We start from the raw sequence: 16,526 nt of genomic DNA, 5'->3' as shown, positions 1-16,526 counted from the left end.
ACAAGGACATTTCTAAGTGACCCCAAACTTTTGACTGGTAGAGTATATATATTATGATCAAGAACAAATTAGCTAGCAACAGCAAGCAAGCTAAATGCCCATGAATGTTTGTGTGTTTCAACCTGTCCCCAGTTGGTTCACAGTTTTGATATTGTAACCGGCGTGTCATGAACACATCTGGGCACGATGGCGCATGCGCGGAGCCGGTCTGGTCAGCATGTTAGGTTTAGCTTAGTTCGAAACATTTGACAATAAACAACAGGAGCGTTCATCAGTGTATTGGTCTCAATCTTAATTCCATTTATTCTTTGTACCCAGCACCTGCAAGTTATTGGATGTGCGTTCTCTATATTTGTGTTAGGACCAAACCTAGTGAGAGAGTGTTGTCTTCTTCCATAGGAGGATCTGATCCAGCTTGACCCAAACAGATTAATGGACCTGTTTTTGTGCTTTTCTGGGAAAAGAATGGCTAGTACACTCCTTTCGACCTTTCAGAAAATAAATGTTTCCAGTCTGTCAAACAGCCATGGTGGAGCTCATTAGGGCCCACAGCAAGGCTGTAGTGTGTGTGTGTTCAGAGGAAGACATTGTTAGTGCCATCAGAACCTCTCATCATATCTGCTTTACAGGTGTGAATTCACTCCCTGGGTTTGCCTCAGACAGGGAAGCTGAAATGATCAGTTGACACACAGACAAACGGCGAGTCACGTGCTTCTTGTCAGAGGGGCCAAGAGGTGTGGGCCCCGGCACACCACGCTGAGAACCCCCGTCATTGCGCTCTGTTCCCCACCACTGAACAGCACAGCAGCAGCCAAGTACACACGCTACAGCACAGCTCGTGAACACTGACACAAGGCAGAGAAATGCCCATCCATGGTTGTCTTCATATTCCCTAATTGGCCAACTGTATGTAGCGGTCTTCAAGCCCTTGCCGCTCTCAGCTACATGTTGAGGAACGATGACTGGGGTTGAGCAGTACGTAGGGGAGATTACCAGCAGCACTTCTGAAAAGGAGGACGTTAATAAACCGGTCTGATTACATCACTGGAAGCAGGGAGACACATATGCTTCCCTAAATCACTGGGAGGGATGGGAAACTCAATTGTGGCTTTACGTGCCGAGGGCCCTATACAACAGCAGATACATATTCTCTATTTCTCCCTTTACAAACTCCCACATGCCTTTTCAAATCCGTCATCCCAGCATACGCCCTCCGCTGCTGTTGCTTGGCAACCCACGGTCTCGCTCTTTCTGTGAAGGAAGACGCTCTCGACATCCGACCGCTCTGCTCGGAAAAGTGAAGTCCTCATGAAACACGTAATCATATTGAGTAACACAGCGCCCAAAAAAAGATACGTGTTGCTATGGTGATCCCAGTCTAGCTCATTCTCTGCTGTAAGTGGTTCCTAGAGTATGGGCAGCAGTGAGCGGTAGATTCGGTTGGCTTGGAAGGGAAGCAGGCTCACAGCTCCGGATCGTTGCAAGACTTTTAGGACAGCCATTCGTTTCAAGCGAACGTGTCGACATCTGGTATAGATAGGGGGTACTGTCAAATTAACAGTGGGGTGTTCGCACCAATCCATTCAGCCACTTAATAACTTCCCGGATAGTGATCTCCTTCAGGTTTCTGATAGAATAAAATAAAACGTGGGCTGTATCTTTATCTAAAATTAGATGCCAGTCATCAAATCATAGGTCAGGCAATTATCAGAATGGGTAATTAATGTCAGTGTAGAAGCAGGGTGAGGGTGTGCATTAATAAATTGAAGGACAGAATGAGATATTTGGGTTATCAAATCAGTCCTATTCTAATGTAACACAATTCCTTCACAACAGACAGATCCACACACACAGGAAAGGAGTTAAGGTTAAGTTCATGGTCTTTTATTGGAAAAAAAAAAAATTAAAAGACTAGCATGTACAACTTGGAATGAACTAAACTGAACAAGATGAACAGTCTAGAGAAGACTCAGGTGTTGAAGACCCTAGATGCGCTGTAGATGGATTAAAACCCACACTCAACCATGGTCAGTCGAGAAACAGAAGATAAAAACATTGACGATATAACCGCGTTTCCTTGCCAAAAATACTTCCCCAAGCAGGTAAATAGAGTCCGGAAAAACCAGCCTCCTCATCTCACCTCCAACCCCCTCGAATCATACCCAAAGTTCAACGCATAACAAGGAAACAGAAATCCAAATATTCCCAACATGCCAAACAGTTCTAAAATGATTTTTTTTTAATGATAATTTTCTTAAAAATATATTTTTGTAATTAAGCAAACTGCAAAGGTCCCATTCATTTCATCTCTATGAGAGTTTAGTATGACCCCCCCCCCCATCCGAGCACTTCTCTTTCTCTCAACATAGACTGTACCAAAACCCCACGGCGGTACCCTCGACACCACTGTGGAATCAGAGTGAGCCCATTGGCTGGACTGCATCACCAGTCTCAAGCTGCATGCATGAAGAACAGAAACAGGAAAAGAAAAGACGATTGGCCAGCCCAAACGTTACCATTAGCAACAGGAACCAATAAGCAGTTTGCCAAGTGCTTTCTTTAGTTGTTGACGGTTTTGTTTACAGGTATTATTTCTGTTATTACTGATGTCTAACTCATCTTTGGGGACAGGACCACTAACCAGTACATGCAGATGTTTATTTTTTAAATTGTATTTATTTTTACTTTTATGTGGACTGATTTTTTAATTTTTCAACATTCAGTTATGTTTTCTATACAGAAACAGTATGAATAAATGTATATTTTTGCAAGAGGTAAGTAAAACATTTGACTGATTTTTTTTGTCTTCTAAGGTCAGGAGAAGGGTAGGGGAGCTTCATTTTGCTGTCATCATTTGTACAAACTCTGTGAACAAAAGAACAAAACAAAAGCAGACATTAGGAGAATGAAGAGAAAACAACCAACCACTGATCAAGGCAGCAATTACATGTCAGATCCAGACAATCAAAAAAAAAACCATTAAAGACAAATCATAATACAATTAAATCTTATGAAGACTGTTTACATAAGCCAAATATCCTATTAGAGAGAGATGGACCAATTCTATAAGAAAGGGATGAGAAAATAAAGGGATCAGGATGACAGAACAGGTGGATCGGGCAGTAATAGGATGATCGCAGTAGAGTGAAGAGGGGGAGATCAGGATGGTAAAAAGGAGAGATGGGGGGGAATGAGTGAAGAGGGGGATCAGGCATCAGAAAATTAGAAGAGGATCAGGGCAATAGAAAAGGGATGAGGAGAAGGGGGAAAATAATAGGGATTGTAGAAAGGAATCAGGGCGTAAGAAAGTGAGAGAAGAGTGGGATGAGAGTGGGATCAGGTAGTAGAAAGGGATGAGAGGAATTGGAGCTGTAGAAAGGGATGAGGGGAGCAGCAGAAAAACCAAGACTGGCTGTACAGTAGGAGTTTGTGGGTGACAGCTCTACTGACTAGTCCCCCATAGGGACACTGCTGAGATCTCCTACACAGCAGAACGAAGCACTGTCCTCTTCTTACCTTCATAGTTGACCTGTCCGTCTCCGTCAATGTCGGCTTCTCTGATCATCTCGTCGACCTCCTCGTCTGTTAACTTTTCTCCCAGGTTTGTCATAACGTGACGGAGCTCTGCTGCACTGATGTAGCCATTCCCATCCTGCAAGGGAGAGGTGGTGAGCGTGTGACATCTCACGGCAAACACAGTTCCAAAGGGACTTTACCATACTAATTTAATGTATGCTATTTGTGATGGGATGAAATGCCATGGTAGTCTTTTTGTGATTTTAGCTTCTCGCCCAAGAAAATGTCAGATTTGGGTTTTCATAAGATTGAACAGAGCCCTATCAGTGAAGGGACATGGGTTATAACTTTTCAAACACACCCTACCCTCTCCCTTCCTATATAAGCCCTTGATCGACAATAGAAGAACTCTGGAGCTCTGTCAGATTACAAACTACAGTGACCATCGGGTTCCTGGTCACCACAATTAATATTAACTGCTATTGAGGTAAAATATTACTTGGCCTTTAACTCTTATTCACTACAGAAGTGATACCTTATACAGGTTAGGAAAGGAAGATAACAGCTCTATGAATATTATTTCGTGGTGCCAGACTCAAGTTAATTACATTTACATTATTAGCTCAATCAGGTAATATTAATTACAGAGAGATTATTTTATAGAATAGCATGTCACTTAATACGGCATAGCCAAAGACACGACACAGCTTTCATGATTTGAAATGCAACCAAGCATTTTAGTTCAAATAAAGCGACCCTTGAATAATAAGCTTTTACAAACCGTTCCACTTCGGAAATTGCATTCAATCGCTTAGTCTTTGCTCTAATAGTAGGCTTAACAAAAAAACGTTAGATTCTCTGGTAAGCTTATAATTTATGTAGTGTTGTTTACATTGTTCCAACCAGTCAGAAGTTATATGGTCACCTATACAGTATCTGTTTGGCACACATAATATGCACGCAGCAGTTGCTCCTTACCATTCTCTTGACCTCCAGTATTTTCCACAACTAGTCAAGTTATACATCTGACTTCCCCTTTACCTCCTGAGCAACCAGTAAACATTCTGCCGTTTCAAATGTATATTTCATGTCCATTTTGCTGTCACGTGTTACAGTTCAAAGTTCGTTATAACCAATGTATTAATACGCTATAGGACAAGCCCCACTGGTGACATGCATGAGATACATGTATCACAGAGAGGGAGCAAGGGTTGAGGGAATAGTGCTTTTCCCTTAAATTAGGGATTTGGTTAACAAAGCGTGCTAGTCACACAGTAACTCTGCCTTAAAAAAATATATATATATAAAATTTAAAAGAGACTGGCATAATCAAATCAATTGCTGGTCAGACCCCCTCTCGGCATTTGTGTGAGTCTTAATTATTTCAAACAGGTCACTTAAAGCATCAGACAAGCGCAGTGCATATAGTTAATTAAAACACATAGGATGTGTCAATATGGAAAATACACATTTTAACCAATTGATTGATGGAAAGAAGTCTTGGTCGACCAATAATTTTTTTATTTAGTTGGGGACAGCCCTACCGATCATACACTGCTTGACAAACAGTGGAGAAATATAGATAACAAATAAAACAGTACATTTGGAAAGTATTCAGACCCATTGACTTTTCCCACAGCCTTATTCTGAAATGGATTAAATAGTCCCCCCCCATTTGCACACAACACCCCATAATGTGAAAGCAAAAACAGGCTTGTAGAAATGCTTGAGTTCAATCTTGGTTTCATCAGACCAGAGAATCTTGTTTCTCATGATCAGAGTCCTTTAGGTGCCTTTTGGCAAACTCCAAGCAGGCTGTCATGTCTCTTTTACTGAGGAGTGGCTTCCATCTGGCCAATCTACCATAAAGGCCTGATTGGTGGTGTGCTGCAGAGATGGTTGTCCTTCTGGAAGGTTCCCCCATCTCCATAGAAGAACTCTGGAGCTCTGTCAGAGTGACCATCAGGTTCCTGGTCAGGTTCCTGGTCACCTCCCTGACCAAGGCCCTTCTCCCTCGATTGCTCAGTTTGACTGGACGGCCAGCTCAAGGAAGAGTCTTGGTGGTTCCAAACGTATTCCATTTAAGAACGATGGAGGCCACTGTTCTTGGGGATCTTCAATGCTGCAAAAGTAATGTGGTACCCTTCCCCAGATCTGTGCCTCAACACAATCCTGTCTCGGAGCTCTACAGACAACTCCGTCGACGTCATTGATTCGTTTTTGACATGCACTGTCAACTGTGGGACCTTATATAGACAGGTGTGCCTTTCCAAATCCTGTCCAATAAATTGAATTTACCACAGGTGGACTCCAATAGAGTTGTAGGATCATCAAGGATAAGCAATGGAAACAGGATGCACCTGAGCTCAAGTTCGAGTCTCATAGCAGAGCGTCTGAATACTTATGTAAATAAGGCATGTTTTATACATTTGCAAAAATTTCTAGAATCTTGTTTGTCATTCATTATGTGTTGAGGATTTTCCATTTTAAAATAAAGCTGTAATGTTAACAAAATGTGGAAAAAGTCAAGGAGTCTGAATGATTTCCAAATGCACTGTACAAAGCTTAATCTCATACAATATCAACTATGTAAACATGTAATCCCTCCCACAAGTACAGTAAAGAGTACACACACTAGGGCTGGTATACCATATTTTATGATATACCAGTATTGATGCAGGGACCGGTTTGGTTTTTACTTTACCTTCTATACCAGTAATTTAATGTTTGGTTTGTTAAATGTGATATGCCATCTGTAATGTTAATTTTTACTTTGCTACTTGACTCATCTGTCCACTCTCTGAGATCATTTCCACACAGAGCTAGCCACGCCCCCTGTCACTCAAGGAGCACATTTGATGTTCCTCAACCACGAGCTTGGTCAATATAGCACATGCAACAATGTTGTTTTCACTTAGACTCTTAATAAAAACCCACCAGCATTTTATAATGGCACTATTAGTTAGTGTTTCTTAAATCAGCAAACACTCTTTCCTTAACAAATTGCCCTAACTAAATCTAGAGACTAATTGTCAACCACTAATGCTAATAAATGTACCGAGTAAGAGCAAACTTAGCTAGCTAATACAGCCTGATAATACCAGTGATGGTGTAGACCTAAAATCAGCATGTTGTTTGTGCAACAGTATCTTCTAAATCAGAGGAATATGCAAAGCAAGAATATGCTAGCTACATGAAGTAGCTAAGAGAAAACATGCAATGTAGCAAAAGCTTATAGGGTCCCCTAGGAAACAAGTATCAACACTTTAGTTCCTACCCTGTCAACTCCTCCCTGGCATTTTGATTCGTTGTCATCTCAAACACTGTATTCAAAGTGCCCACTAGTTTATTCTAACTATAGAATTAGAATAGTCATTCTAATTCGCAAGTCAAATCGCAATATTTGGTTAAAAATAAGTCCTAGATTATTATATTATTGCCCATATCGTGCAGCTCTACACAGCAGTGTGGAAATTCTCAATTGAGCAGTGGTGTAAAGTACTTAAGTAAAAATACTTTCAAGTGCTATTCAAGTCATTTTTTTTGTTGGTATCTGGACATTACTATTTTTGATAACTTTTACTTCACTACAGTCCTAAAGAAAACACTGTACCTTTTACTCTATAGATTCTGACACCTAAAAGTACTCATTACATTTTGAATGCTTAGCAGGACAGGAAAAAGTCCAATTCACACACTTGTCAAGAGAACATTCCTGGTCATCTACTGCCTCTGATCTGGAGGACTCACTAAACACAAATGCTTTGTTTGTAAATCATGTCTGAGTGTTGGTGCTCTGTTGGCCATCTGGTTTGCTTAATATAAGGAATTTGAAATTAGTTATAGTTTTGATACTTAAGTACATTTAAAACCAAATACTTTTACTCTAGTGTTTTACTGGGTGACTTACTTGAGTAATTTTCTATTACCTTATATTTAAATTATTCTCAAGACAAATTGGGTATTTTTTTCCACCACTGCAATTGGAGTGCAGGAAATGCAGAAATGTTAAGTGCTGAAATTTGTTTTGGTCAAAATTGAACAGTATAAAAATTAGAATGAAGACTTGAAATCACTTGTCGGCCATGTCGCCCAGCCCTAACACACACACACACGGCTGGCACTATCCTTACCTTGTCGAATACCCTGAACGCCTCACGAATCTCCTCCTCACTGTCTGTGTCCTTCATTTTCCTGGCCATCATAGTGAGGAACTCTGGGAAATCAATGGTGCCATTGCCTGGGAGGGGGAGAAAAAGGAAAACTTTATTTTTTTAAACTTTAAACAGAAAGAATTGAAAGTTGTTTTTAAGGGATTTAAGCCCCTGTTGCAGTGGGCCATGCGTGGTCCAGAGTGGGCTGAGTACCACTACAACAGGCTCTGGAAGGGGTTGAGATGCCTCTAATGCAAAGCAAAAGAAAGCCATGACAGGATCACAGAGAGCAGTGAAGGTCACTGGATCAGAACTTCAGGGGGTCTGGCTAAACCATTTGGAGCAGACACTCACACCAACACTGATCACATTTAACCTGGATTAGTCTTGGCTCGTCAAGGGTGTGTGTGTGACGGGGAGGGCGGGGGGGGGCTCCAGGTACAGCGGAGTGAGTTTGTGTGTGAGATCATGTGTGTGATTCCTGGTTAAGACCATTCCTCTGAGCAGAGCTGTTCCCTCTCCTGACATACAGTTCCCCAGTGAATTAATGCATGTCTGTTCTCCACTCCACATGTCCTCGTTCGCTCGGTCTGTGTGTATGATATATACAGTTGAAGTCAGAAGTTCATACACCTTAGCCAAATACATTTAAACTAATTTTCACAATTCCTGACATTTAATCATCGTAAAAACTCCCTGTCTTAGGTCAGTCCGGATCAACACTTTATTTTAAAGAATGTGAAATGTCAGAATAGTAGAAAATGATTTATTTCAGCTTTTATTTATTTTATCACATTCCCAGTGGGTCAGAAGTTTACATGCACTGAATTAGTATTTGGTAGCATTGCATTTAAAATTGTTGAACTTGGGTCAAACGTGTCAAGTAGCATTCCACAAGCTTCCCACAATACATTGGGTGAATTCTCCCATTCATCCTGACAGAGCTGGTGTAACCGAGTCAGGTTTGTTGGCCTCCTTGCTCGCACACACCTTTTCCAGTTTTGCCCACAAATTTTCCATAGGATGGAGGTCAGGGCTTTGTGACGGCCACTCCAATACCTTGACTGTTCTTAAGCCATTTTGCCACAACTTTGGAAGTATGCTTGGGATCATTGTCCATCTGGAAGACCCATTTGCAACCAAGCTTTAACTTCCTGATTGAAGTCTTGAAATGTTGCGTCAATATATCCACAGTTTTCCATGCTCATGATGTCATCTACTTTGTGAAGAGCATTAGTCCCTCCTGCAGCAAAGCACCCCCGACAACATGATGCTGCCACATCTGTGCTTCATGACTGGGATGATGTTCTTCAGTTTGCAAAGAGGCACTGAGTTTGAAGGTAAGCCTTGAAATATATCCAGAGGTACACCTCCAATTGACTCAAATTATGTCACTTAGCCAGTCAGAATCTTCTGAAGCCATGACATAATTTTCTGGAATTTTCCAAGCTGTTTAAAAAGGCACAGTCAACTTAGTGTATGGAAACTTCTGACCTACTGGAATTGTGATAGTGAATTAAGTGAAATAAAAAATAAAAAAAAATCTGTCTGTAAACAACTGTTGGAAAATGTACTTGTGTCATTCACAAAGTAGATAACTTTCCACAAATTTCTTGTTAAAAAACCTAGTTGACGTGGTTGAAACTAGTTAATGACTCCAACCTAAGTGTATGTAAACTTCCGACTTCAACTAATATACATACATACATATCTATCGCTCATTCCATTACATATACAGGGCAGTGTATTACTGACTGTTCCCCAGTGTGTGTGTTACTGTTGCATTCTATAGACAGAGCGGGCAGAGTCCCTCCTTATGTATAACGCACAGACTGGGTGTTTCAACTTCCCCATTGAGTGGACGGGTACTACCGTGTGTGTAAACAGGGTGTACCACTGCTGCGCCGAGCTCCTTCCCTGGTCCCTCAGAGAATGTGCATCCCAGCAGAGCAGAGCTCAGAGTGGATTATGTCATGGATTTCACTAGGCCATTATTACCTGCTGCCATTATTCAACTGGCTTTGTTGCAGGCAGTCGCTAGGTCTGACTGACCTAAATAGTGACAGTCAGTCATTATAATCAATTCAAGTACTCCCAGTCCCAGCACTAAGACAAGTTAGGCCGTGGATAAACATGTCCATAACTCTATAAATAAGAATCAATGTTCATCACTGTTGGGTTCACTTCCAGAAGGGAGAGCAGGGAAGTGACTGAACACACCCACATCTGCATTATAACATAGCCCAAGGAGATAAGAGTAGTACTTCAGTTTTGCTTAAATTCCCAGCTTTTACAGAAATTCCCTTCTTGCTTATTCCCTCCAGGAATCCACCACACGGGGATTTCTGGAAAACCTGGGAACTTTACAACCCTAGTAGGATCCACTCCACAGGGATGTTTCCCCATAGGTACATATCTAGGATCAGCTTCCTCTTCTCTAACCTTAAATATTAGTGAGATAAATATGCGTTCTGGTGCATCTTCACCCTACACCGTAGCAGGTGGAACTCACTCACCATCAGCGTCGACCTCGTTGATCATGTCCTGTAGCTCTGCCTCGGTGGGGTTCTGTCCCAGCGACCTCATGACGGTGCCCAGCTCTTTGGTTGTGATGGTGCCATCGCCGTCTTTATCGAACAAGGAGAACGCCTCCTTGAACTCTGCAGAGAAGACGGCAACAGTTAGTCGTGTCCAAAATAAGGAAAGATCACAGCTGAGCTACATTAAAAAACAACTTGATTAGACAGTCACTGACTTCTCATAATGTATGCCATTTAGCAGACACTTTTATCCAAAGTGACTTAGTCATGAGTTCATAGAATTTACATATGGGCCGTCTCATCTAGGTTACATTTGTTAATTGGATTGAGTTACATTTACAAAGCAATAATATAATCACACCTCAGTTTGACCTCATGGGCTATGATATGGCAACAGCTTGAAAGGATTACATTAGTTTATTGTAAAGGTGAGTGGCTAAAAGGTCTCGTCAACAACAGGCATGTCTGCCAGGTCTCAGTCTGCCAGGTCTCAGTCTGCCAGGTCTCAGTCTGCCAGGTCTCAGTCTGCCAGGTCTCAGTCTGCCATTACATCCAGAGTAGGAATGTCAAGCAGCCGTCCAGAGCTAGCTAGCTGACATGACTAACGCAAATGAAATATTAATACACAGCTGAAAATTGAAATGTGTGCGTGCATGTGCGTTGAACTGTTTACCGGCAATCTGCTCCTCTGTTAATTGGTCGGCCTGAGAGGGGGGGCAGAAAGAGAGGGAGAGGAATAATAATTAAACATTTAAAAAAAAGATCAATGGCTTGGTATTGTGACTGAAGACTGAACACAAGCAGCACTACAGAAAAATTGACCCATTTCTTCCTTTTTCCTTCCCAGTCCACCTCTGAGCAACAGTATGTACACAGTGATCTCCGAGCAACAGATACAATACTACATAGTCTAGGCAATGATCCATCTAAGGCAGAGCAGAGAATACAGTAACCCGATGTTGAAAACACACGGTCAGGCTGCCTGTCTACTCTGGGACTGCTGAGCTACATTGCACATTAATGCCACAGAGGAAAGGCCAGACATTTCTCACTTGAATTTAACATAGTCCTGGCCTACATACACACAATGCAGGAGTACACTTAAGACACTGACAGTCACCTACACAGACTCATATACACTTCAAGCCAAACCAGCCATGTTTCCCACAAAATCTGATATCACTCATGCAACTACACAGGTGTACTGGCCAAAATGACTGACAATAAGAAAGCAACAGAAGGGCAGGCTAACTGGTTAATCTAGACTAGAGCCCGTTTCTGCTTACACACCACCGGCGTCCCCCCTCATCACGCAACCAGTTTCACCTCCCCTATCATTCATACAGAGGGCATAGTAGAGTTTGGGGACCTGAAACTCGCCAAAGTGCAGGTCGGTGAGGTCAGCCACCAGCTTCTTTGCCTTAGGCTGGTCCTGCCAGGTGTCCACCTTCCTCGCGTCTGGCTTGCCGCCCAGACATAGATTACCCTTCTTCGGCTTTCCATCGAACACCCCAGCCTTGGAGGAGAGGGCATTCATGGCCTCCCGCACAATCACCAGCCCCTCAGCCAGGCACTCTGCCCGCTTGGCATTTATGTTGCCTTGGCGCCTGACGTCCACCAGTTCAGTCTTGGTAACATGCAAGCCGTTCTTCATGTCCTGGACCTCTTTGACCACGTTGTCGATGCGACTGTTGATGGAGTCCACCAGCATCTGTAAGAAGGTCTTGAAGTTCCTCTCCTGCTGCTCAATCAGCTCCTTGTAGAAGAACTGCTGCTGGTCCAGAAGCTCATACACCATGGACAGAGAAACCAAGTCATCATCCTGGTAGCAGTGCGTCTTCTTGGGCAACATGGTTCGCTTACGTCTCCTCAGCCTGCCTGGAGCTATGTTGTCAGGTCTCTGGCTCCTAGACGTGGGGAGCAGTGTCAAGCTGTGTCAAGTCTCTGGGAGTGGGGCTCAGCTGGCTGAAAGGGTTTACCTGACCTGAAGCAGGCTACTGTGGCAGTGATGTGACTGACTGGCTACCTCCCACTGTAGTGGCAGCCTAACAAACATGTGGAAGTTAGGATATCCAAATACAGACAGCAGCCCCATGGGTCGTTTCAACAAGCTCTGGGGTTGATGTATCGTGTCGTGCTTTTCGCCACCTCGCAATCTGGGCTGTCAGCGTGGTGGTATGGTTACAGAAACCAACAAGGGGCCCCGAAGGATCATTTCCATGATTAAAGCCCGGTCACATAGTGCTTAGGGCCCCCCACCAGGTTGGTTGGACAGAGAGAGCATCCAGGGTCAGAGGCTAGATGCTGATGGCTCCCTGTCTGGCAGCCCCACACACACAGAGCCTGGCAGGGGCTGACTGTCACATCAAGGTGTCAGGTCTATTGTACAGTCACTGTCAACTAACCCCTCTGATATATTGGCTTTCATCTAAGCTATACCTTGGCTTTCTTTCTCTGAACCATCAGCAGTATTGTTTGGCAGTGTCCCCAGAGGAGAGGTCCTCCTCCTTACCCCTGTTGGCTCCTCAGGGCTAGCCCAGTACAGCCCCAGCCTACAGGACCTCAGCCAGGAACACCCTTCTTCCCTCCAGCACCCCAGGCAGGGAAAAAGACCCCTAACACACACTCACACCACTATACGCACAGCCACACATCCATCTGCCAGGAATCTGACCTGGATTCACAAGCGCAACACAACCTCCCCAGGAATCTGGCCTCCATATGAGAACTAAAAACAGCATAGCTGCTGATCAGCGTGGTATTGCCACTTTCACACAACATTGAAAAGTGGTCCCCGAGGGCCATGTGGTGGTAGAGTAGTGCCACAGAGAAAAACATTTGTGAGTGATAGGCTTCTTGTCACTGCCATGTCCAGTTTGTGCGTCTGCCCACATGACTAAAGCTCCACTTTCCTCCTGAACACATCACATAGGCCTGTAGCAGAGGGATGGAGTTAATCAGACACTACCACATCGTATGAGCGTGTGATATAATGTGCAGTGATATCACGGGGCATAGTAATCCTCTAGGCTATATGATCACATACACCAAACCCACCCTTGCTCATCAATCGCTTGCAGAAATATTCAACACATTGGTTATGGCTACTTATTGTTTAATGACATGAACATTGTAAATGAGCAACTTTGTCACAGAATGGTATCTAGCCAAGGCTTTTTTCATGCATTAGAATCACCCTACTTTGGATAAATAATATAATTTGAGCTGGTTGTCCGCACTCGGAGTTGGGAGGCTCTGCTAAGACAGTCAGTCACCCTGCATGTATGTATACTAACAAAGCCTGTGGCCATTCAATGCCAGTAAAGCGAGAGAGAAAAAGTCCAGTCACAGTAATGGCATTTTTTTCCCTACATAGTGTCAAAATACTAACTAATAGAGCAGATAATCTCAGAGTCCGTCTTTTAGCCATTTCTGCATGGAAACACACATTCATTTCCTGGTCATGGCACACAACAGGACTCCGTGTAAGGGTCAATGACTCCACAACTACAGCAGAGAGCACAGAGGACCCACAATCTTTCCGTTCACACCTTCACAGCACACAAACAAACACACATCTAAAAAGATTGTCTGATTGCCCACCACACCCAATCAAACATCCGAGCAAGAGCCAAAACAGTGGACCCAGTGTACCCAGGCCAGTGGGTAAACTGATGTGCGTGTCCATATGAAAGGCTTGATTCAGTCTACAATCAGTAGCTTTGTTATCACCACTTTGGTGGAGACATTCCTTCCATGCTTTCAGAGAAACAATGTGTGCATTGAGCACAACAACATAATTTACTTAGATATGAAGGTTTTTACGCTGTCCTCCCGCTGCTTATACAGCACAATTAAGCCCTCCAATTTAGGCAGCTGAGAGATATCTCATGGACGTTGATCCTCCTGTGACAACCGTAAAGTTAATTACGAACGGGAGAACCACATGATATTCAATACATTGTTCTCCATCCGTGTATAAAAAGTGATAAGACCAAGGCACAAGTCAAGCATCTGCATGTCCGGTCAGAGATAGGGCAGCTATTCTAAAAGTATTACCATAGAGGCTATATCATCACTTTCGATCGCACACACAACAATGGCGCAGATTACATTTGATTAAATAGAGAGTCCATAAATGACCGGAAACCGTGATAAAAATAACAAGTCCATAAATTATTTGTAAGCATTGAAAAGTGGGATAAGCAGATTGAATCAAAACGCCGTTAATATTCCACCAAGTAGCATATAGTTCCATAGATGGGGTTCCCCTGATGTCTCCAGAGGCCAAAAGATACATGAAACACATTTACATCGTTCAGACAAGTAACAGAACCTGAAAAAGATTGATAATATATCAAATGATACGATCAAGTGCATTGCTGAATCAGATCAAAGTCACCTAATAAAAAATGAAAAAAATGTAACATCGTGTCAAAAGTATTTAATCATTTATATAATTCTGAATGATAGTGATTTTCTGGGGGGGGGGGGGTAGGCACAGCAGCATGCACTGGTCCCTCGAACAGCATTAACAGATCGCTACATTCGTTCGTCTGCCTGTGCATGTGGAAGTGACAGAAATCTCAAGGGTTTCACAGCTTCCGTTTGATCAAAATTGGATAGCTCACATTTTCGATTACATGACCTTAACACGTAACATTACCGGCTCATAACACCGATTTTGTTAAACATTAAAATCAAACTGCGCCTGTTTCACGGACGCGTATAGTTAGGTATGGCTCGCTGACATGATGAAAGCCATTGCCTCGATTATCAGCCTAAAATAAACTTCTTAAAGAGTTATCATGAGTCTTATATCCGACCAATATGAATTGTAGCCTCCAATAAAGATATGACACCCAACAATCTAACAAGCCAGCATCGACGCATGATCACTCGAAACGTTCAACGTTTCACGCGAATCGTCCTATGCAGGCAAACTTTGCATTCCTGCCTTTCATTATATTTTACCTAAAAATTATATTTCGAATCAATCACAAAATATTATACTTACCATGTCTGACGGCGCTGGATGGGTTGGTTTGTTTTCTAAAACTAGACTACGAGACTGACCAGCTCCCGCGGACCTCTAATGATGGGCTGAAGTTGTGAAGCTCTCGCGATCTGTGTCTATATAGCTTGGTGTATTCCTCCGCCGCTGAAAACCGTTCTCACTCACTTCCGCATTTTCCCACTGCAGGACAGGCAGCCTGGATCCCTCACTCCTCAGCATCAACTTGCCTAGCAGAGATTCATTGGCACTAAATAAAGCTATTGACCACACACAGCACAACAGTGACACTTACATGGTGAAAGTAGGCTACTTACACACTCAACTATTCATACATCTACATTTGACCAGCCATTCCTTTATTTTTGCATTGTAGATGAGCAGCACCAGATATATATTTATATTTCAAAGGAAAAGGCACACATATGCATTACATTATTTTATTGGTGCATATGGCGATAATGATAATCTGAGAATATAATAGATTTATTTCAACAGATGATAGAGCTGGGAAAGTAAAAAACATATAGTGGTTCAAAGTTTCCATGACAAATTAACCATTTAAACTTCTGCAACAGAAGTAGGCAAGTGTATTAATATTGAATTCATATTAATTCCCCAATATCAGTCATTGACAAATGTACCAATAATGGAGTTTTATAGTTGGACTCCTTGGTAATACAACTGGTGAAAATAAAATATTTATTTCCAATGTTTTGCAAACTCAGAACCAACTTGTTTCCAGAGGATTTCATGATATCCTAAATCTGTAATTTCTTCCAATAATGAAATTATAGAGAGCATGCCTTAGTAGGGGATCCATATTCAATATCTATAGCCTATTCTTTGTTATTCTCAAATAAAGTGAAAAGCATATATTCAGTTCATGCATTTGTATTTTGATCGGTGTATGCAAATAATTACTAGGTTGTGTATCTCAATTCTGCATGCTGTTTGTGATAATAAAAAACCTAACACATAAGGTGTCATATTTACAAAAAAAAAGTTGCAAAATAAACAGTCAATTGTTGACATTGGCAGAGAATATGTTGTGGAAGCGGCTTTGGTCATATGGCAAACAGTACAGATTGTAGTTTACTTCGACAAATGTATGTCTGTGCACTGTAAAGTACTCAATGCAACCCGTGCCTATGAATTGGCAGGTTTCTGATGAGCTCGAGCTGGAACACGGGCGCTCTACTTTTTGCAACGCACTGTTTTATCTCTGCGGAAGAATACTTTAGAACACACGGGTCTGTCTCTTTGTTGACGCTGGAGAAATTGCGGTTATTTTTGAGACGG

General features: G+C 42.4%; 1 protein-coding gene across 1 annotated transcript; it reads right to left on the bottom strand.

Moving 5' to 3' along the window:
* Positions 1-1,862: 1,862 nt before the first annotated feature.
* On the bottom strand, positions 1,863-15,449 carry LOC118362686 (calmodulin-1). The gene is made up of 6 exons (XM_035743226.2): positions 15,228-15,449; positions 10,884-10,914; positions 10,187-10,330; positions 7,650-7,756; positions 3,517-3,652; positions 1,863-2,865 (listed from the first exon to the last, which is right to left on the bottom strand). Exons 1-6 carry the CDS (start codon positions 15,228-15,230, stop codon positions 2,837-2,839), a joined length of 450 nt encoding a protein of 149 aa, XP_035599119.1. The 5' UTR covers positions 15,231-15,449; the 3' UTR covers positions 1,863-2,836.
* Between the last annotated feature and the right edge of the window lie 1,077 nt (positions 15,450-16,526).

Source organism: Oncorhynchus keta, chromosome 29, assembly GCF_023373465.1.
Source record: "Oncorhynchus keta strain PuntledgeMale-10-30-2019 chromosome 29, Oket_V2, whole genome shotgun sequence".
NCBI lineage: Eukaryota > Metazoa > Chordata > Actinopteri > Salmoniformes > Salmonidae > Oncorhynchus > Oncorhynchus keta.
Note: the sequence above shows the minus strand (reverse complement) of the source record. Positions and strands in the feature narration are given on the sequence as shown.